Source organism: Mandrillus leucophaeus, unplaced genomic scaffold, assembly GCF_000951045.1.
Source record: "Mandrillus leucophaeus isolate KB7577 unplaced genomic scaffold, Mleu.le_1.0 Scaffold137, whole genome shotgun sequence".
Lineage (NCBI taxonomy): Eukaryota > Metazoa > Chordata > Mammalia > Primates > Cercopithecidae > Mandrillus > Mandrillus leucophaeus.
In genome coordinates, this window is record NW_012101332.1 from 2521861 (window position 1) to 2526255 (window position 4395).

At 47.3% G+C, this 4395-nt stretch overlaps 1 protein-coding gene across 1 annotated transcript in view; it reads right to left on the reverse strand.

Annotated features, from left to right (window-relative positions):
• Nucleotides 1–4395, reverse strand: part of LGALS16 (lectin, galactoside-binding, soluble, 16) — a 20846-nt gene that overhangs the window by 1716 nt on the left and 14735 nt on the right. The window contains exons 2-4 of the mRNA XM_011973390.1: nt 3113–3337; nt 1005–1081; nt 294–504 (exon numbers count right to left, since the gene is read on the reverse strand). Of these exons, the coding sequence (XP_011828780.1) occupies nt 294–504; nt 1005–1081; nt 3113–3127 (303 nt within the window). The 5' untranslated portion in view covers nt 3128–3337. The remainder of the gene's footprint in view (nt 1–293; nt 505–1004; nt 1082–3112; nt 3338–4395) is intronic.

Genomic DNA, 4395 nt, shown 5'->3' on the forward strand with positions numbered 1-4395 from the left:
AGCTACATGAAAATTTAAATACTGGCATACGTAGAAATGAGCACTATGTGAAAAGACAGAGGAGATTCTCCACTATTGGGGAAATGGAAGGTGAGCCGACCTTGACCTTGGTCAGATTTGGGAAAGAGCTGAGGACGGCAGTGCAAGCAGAGGGTGCTCTGTGATGAAAACCTGGGGCAGGGGTAGTTATGGGAGATGGGCCCTGAGGGACTGGTGAGGCCAGGTCAATGAGAGCTGCCTCTTGCTCTGGGATCCCAAAGAGCCTGGGTGCTAGGAGCTCCAGGGGTGCTCACCTCATACTCATTGCGACACACATAGATGCGCAGGTCAAATGGTTTGCCATCCTCAAAGGGCACATAGTGTAAATTCTCCTCCAACATCCATATCCCAAATTCACGACTGTTCATGACCACACGACGGCCTAAGTGCACTCGCAAATGGAAGGCAATTTCTGACTCCTCATTCATCTCAGTGTAGAAATCCACCTGCAGCTGTGGTTCATTGCTGAGGGCAAAGCACACAGCATGTTGGACAAGTTCCTTCATTGTGCAGACACACACTTGACACATACACAAATCCCTTCCCCCCTTTACCCAATGAAAAAGTCTCCCCGATGATACTGCAGGCCTGATCCCTGTGGGGATGCTTAAGCTCCTCGTGCCCCCAGCAGGGAGATGCTGTGCTCCTCATCCCCAGATGAAAACTGAGTCACAGCCACTGACCTGGGCCTATGACTTGTTCATTCCCTGAAAATTCTATGCCCCTTGATGAAGAGCCACAGCCCCAACCCACTGAGTGTCCTCCTCCGCTAGACCCCGTGACTGGCCCACAGGTAGTTGCTGCAGATTTCATGCCTGATGCTGGAGGGTCTCCAGGACCTGCACCTGCATGGGGCCTCCATCCTGCCAACTGAACATTTCCACATCACCCACACATAAGGTCGAACTGTTAGCAAATATACTCCTTTCTCCTCCACCCTCTCCATTGGTCCATGGAGTACTCACACAGAAGAGTCGATCGGTGTCCCTTTGATTATCACGCAGGAACCAACAGACAAAGACACAGGCAGTTTGTATGGCACCTGCCAGAGTATTGAGAGTAAGTGAGAGGTGCAGGGGTCAGGCGCAGTCTCCCCTCCTGTAACATATTCCCATAGTGCAGGAGGTTAGAGATCACAGGGAAGACTCTGTGGACTCTCCCCTTTCACCCTACCACATCAGGACCCCGTGTTCCTGAAGATATGGTGGACCCATAGGTAAGAGCAAGGGTTCAGGAGCCAAGATGCCTGGATTCCGGTCCTCATTCTGCCTTTTACTAGCCGTGCAATCTTAGATCGGTTACTTGACTTCCTCAGTTTCCCTAAAACAAAGAGGATTATCACGAATTCCTGCTTTGTAAGAAATTCTTTATAATAGAGCAGTTAATATATGTAAACCTTTTCCCCTAATCCCTGGCATGGGTAGGGCCTGTTAGTGGTGACTTAACAGAACCGGGGAGTCCTCCTGAGACACTGACCTGCCTTCATTTTCAACTCTGAAAATGAAAACAAGACTTGAGGATGTAAGAATTTAGAAATTCACTCCAGTGAGAAACAACACTTGTTGAAAGAGAGAGAAATGATGAAAGAACAGGAAACCCCTGTGTGTGGGAGGCACATGCATCACGATCATCAAGGGCAATGGACGTCCTTCCAAGAAGGGGCACACATTACTGAGAGCACAGCCCCAGTACTTGCACAAAAGAAGCCTGTGGGTCAGAGACATAACTGGAGGGAACGATTGATTTCTGCCACGACTACAAGTGGTGGATGATTTTTCTGTATTTTTGAGATAGGGTCTTGCTCTGTTGCCCAGGCTGACATGCAGTGGTGCGATAATAGCTCAATGAAACGTCGAACTACTGGGCTGCAGTGATCCTGACACATCTGCCCCCTCTTGTGTAGCTGGGGCGAAAGGTGCCTGCCCCTCTGACAGTCTGATATTTAAAGTTTTTTAAAGAAAGGGTCTCACTATGATACCCAGACCAGTCTCAAACTTCTGGCCTCAAGTTCTCCTCTCATCTTTGCCTCTCAAATTGGTGGGATGATGGCCATGAGCCAGTGAACCCAGCTGCTTTGTTGATTAATATCCACTGTAAGCTCTGTCTGAACTGAGACTAAACTGTTCCTTCATGGGTGGAGGAACAAGTTTAGACTCAGCTGAGACAGAGCTTACAGTGGGTATTTTACATGATTCAGTCTCTGAAACCATGGCCTCTAATGTCCTTCTCTAGCAAACCTCCTGTCTCACAATGAAAAGTACAGGATAGGCTGGAGACAGGGAAGCTGAGCCTGGGAGGCAAGAGCCAGTGGTCACTCTGTGCAGACCCCACCTGAGGAACCATCACCCCTATAGTCTCCATTCCTCTTCCCCACTCTTACTGGGAAGAGACATCTACTGACCATACATTCCACTCTCACAAGTGATCTGAAACAAGTCCTTGGTAACTCACAATCTCCAAGATCCCCACCAGTTAAGCCATCTGGGATTCACATTGCCACACATGAAAAGACACACAGTTCCTTCATCAGAGATGCTGCTGTGTGGGGAGGAACCTTCACATGCACAGAAGGCCACACGTATGTTTTCCCTTCAATACCCAGTCACATCCCAGCACACACATCCACAGTCACACAGAGCCATGCCACTCACTGAGTCACACACACCTGTTCACTGTATGCATGAAGATGGTCATGCACTGGTCTGGCTGTGCACAAACACACACTCATATCACAAAGGGGAAGACAAAGCACAATCACCCCTTACACTGATACACACACCTGCTTGACCTGGTGGGCCATCCACCTCCCACCTAAAGTCATATCATCTCAGCAGAGTTCACTCTCATCAGACACCACCTCATGCTCACACAGGGTTACACTGGTCCAGGATCCACACCCCACATGGTACAAGCATCTCAGATACCTAGCCTCAGTGTTTCTCTTCCACACACCCAGAACTCTCAGTAAAGCATTCACAGTAGGAATGCTCATATTTTCATCTCATAAAATACCCCATTTCTTTCTTGGTTTGTGTGACGTGAGATTATTGAAGGCTGTGCCTTTTCAACTCACAGTTAGGAATGACATTGTTCTCTCCCTCTGGGCGACCTTCGGAATTGTGTCCAGTCTTCTGAGTGAATCTCTGAGTTGCAGCACTTAAATGACCCCTGTAAGCCTTGCCCTCTGGCTTCATTCCAGATTCCAGGCTCCTCCCAGCAAGCTTTCCTTGCAGCATGAGAAAGGGTCAGGTGTCACGAAGAAACTCAGTCACAATCATAGCTATTTGCAAGTCTGTGTCTGTAATGCAGCAGAAATGACAGTGGGGAAGGTATCAGGCTGTGGATGGGGTTACCAGGGAAATGCATAGATAAGGATGATGGAGTGAGGGGTAGCGATTGTAAAGCCCAGCCTTTGTGCCTCTCAAGCCTTTTCTCCACTATGCAGAGTCTACCCAGAAGTTGTACATTTCCCCAATTTTGTACAATGGCTAAACAAGAAAAAAAAAGTTGGAGATTTTGGGAAAACATGTTAGCCCTATAAGGCAATTCTTCTCTCTGCCTTTAAACGTTCTGGGACAGCGCTGACCTTGATCCTGAGGAGGATCTGGGGAGAGAAGTAGAGAAAGTTCTTGAATGAACCTGCCCCACACTAAGCCACTTGGCTTTGCCAGGTAAGGGCCACTTTCATCTGACTGTCACACACTTGGGCTCTAGCTACACCCTCTGTTGATGTCCATGCAAATCAAAGTTTCAGAGACACTGTTTCTTCTGCATATTTGGGAGAAAGGTGAGATTTATTACTATTATTATTATTATACTTTAATTTCTAGGGTACATGTGCACAATGTGCAGGTTTGTTACATAGGTATACATGTCCTATGTTGGTTTGCTGCACCCATTAACTCGTCATTTACATTAGGTATTTCTTCTAATGCTATCCCTCTCCATCCCCCCCCACCCCAGACAGGCCCCCATATGTGATGTTTCCCGCCCTGTGTCCAAGTGTTCTCATTGTACAATTCCCACCTCTGAGTGAGAACATGCAGTGTTTGGTTTTCTCTCCTTGTGATAGTTTGCTCAGAATGACAGTCTCCAGCTTCATCCATGTCCCTGCAAAGGACATGAACTCATCCTTTTTTATAGCTGCCTAGAATTCCATGGTGTATGTGTGCCACATTTTCTTAATTCAGTCTATCATTGATGGACATTTGGTTTGGTTCCAAGTCTTTGCTATTGTGAATAGCGCTGCAATAAACATATGCATGCATCTGTCTTTATAGCAGCAGGATTTATAATCCTTTGGGTATATACCCAGTAATGGGATTACTGGGTCAAATGGTATTTCTAGTTCTAGAT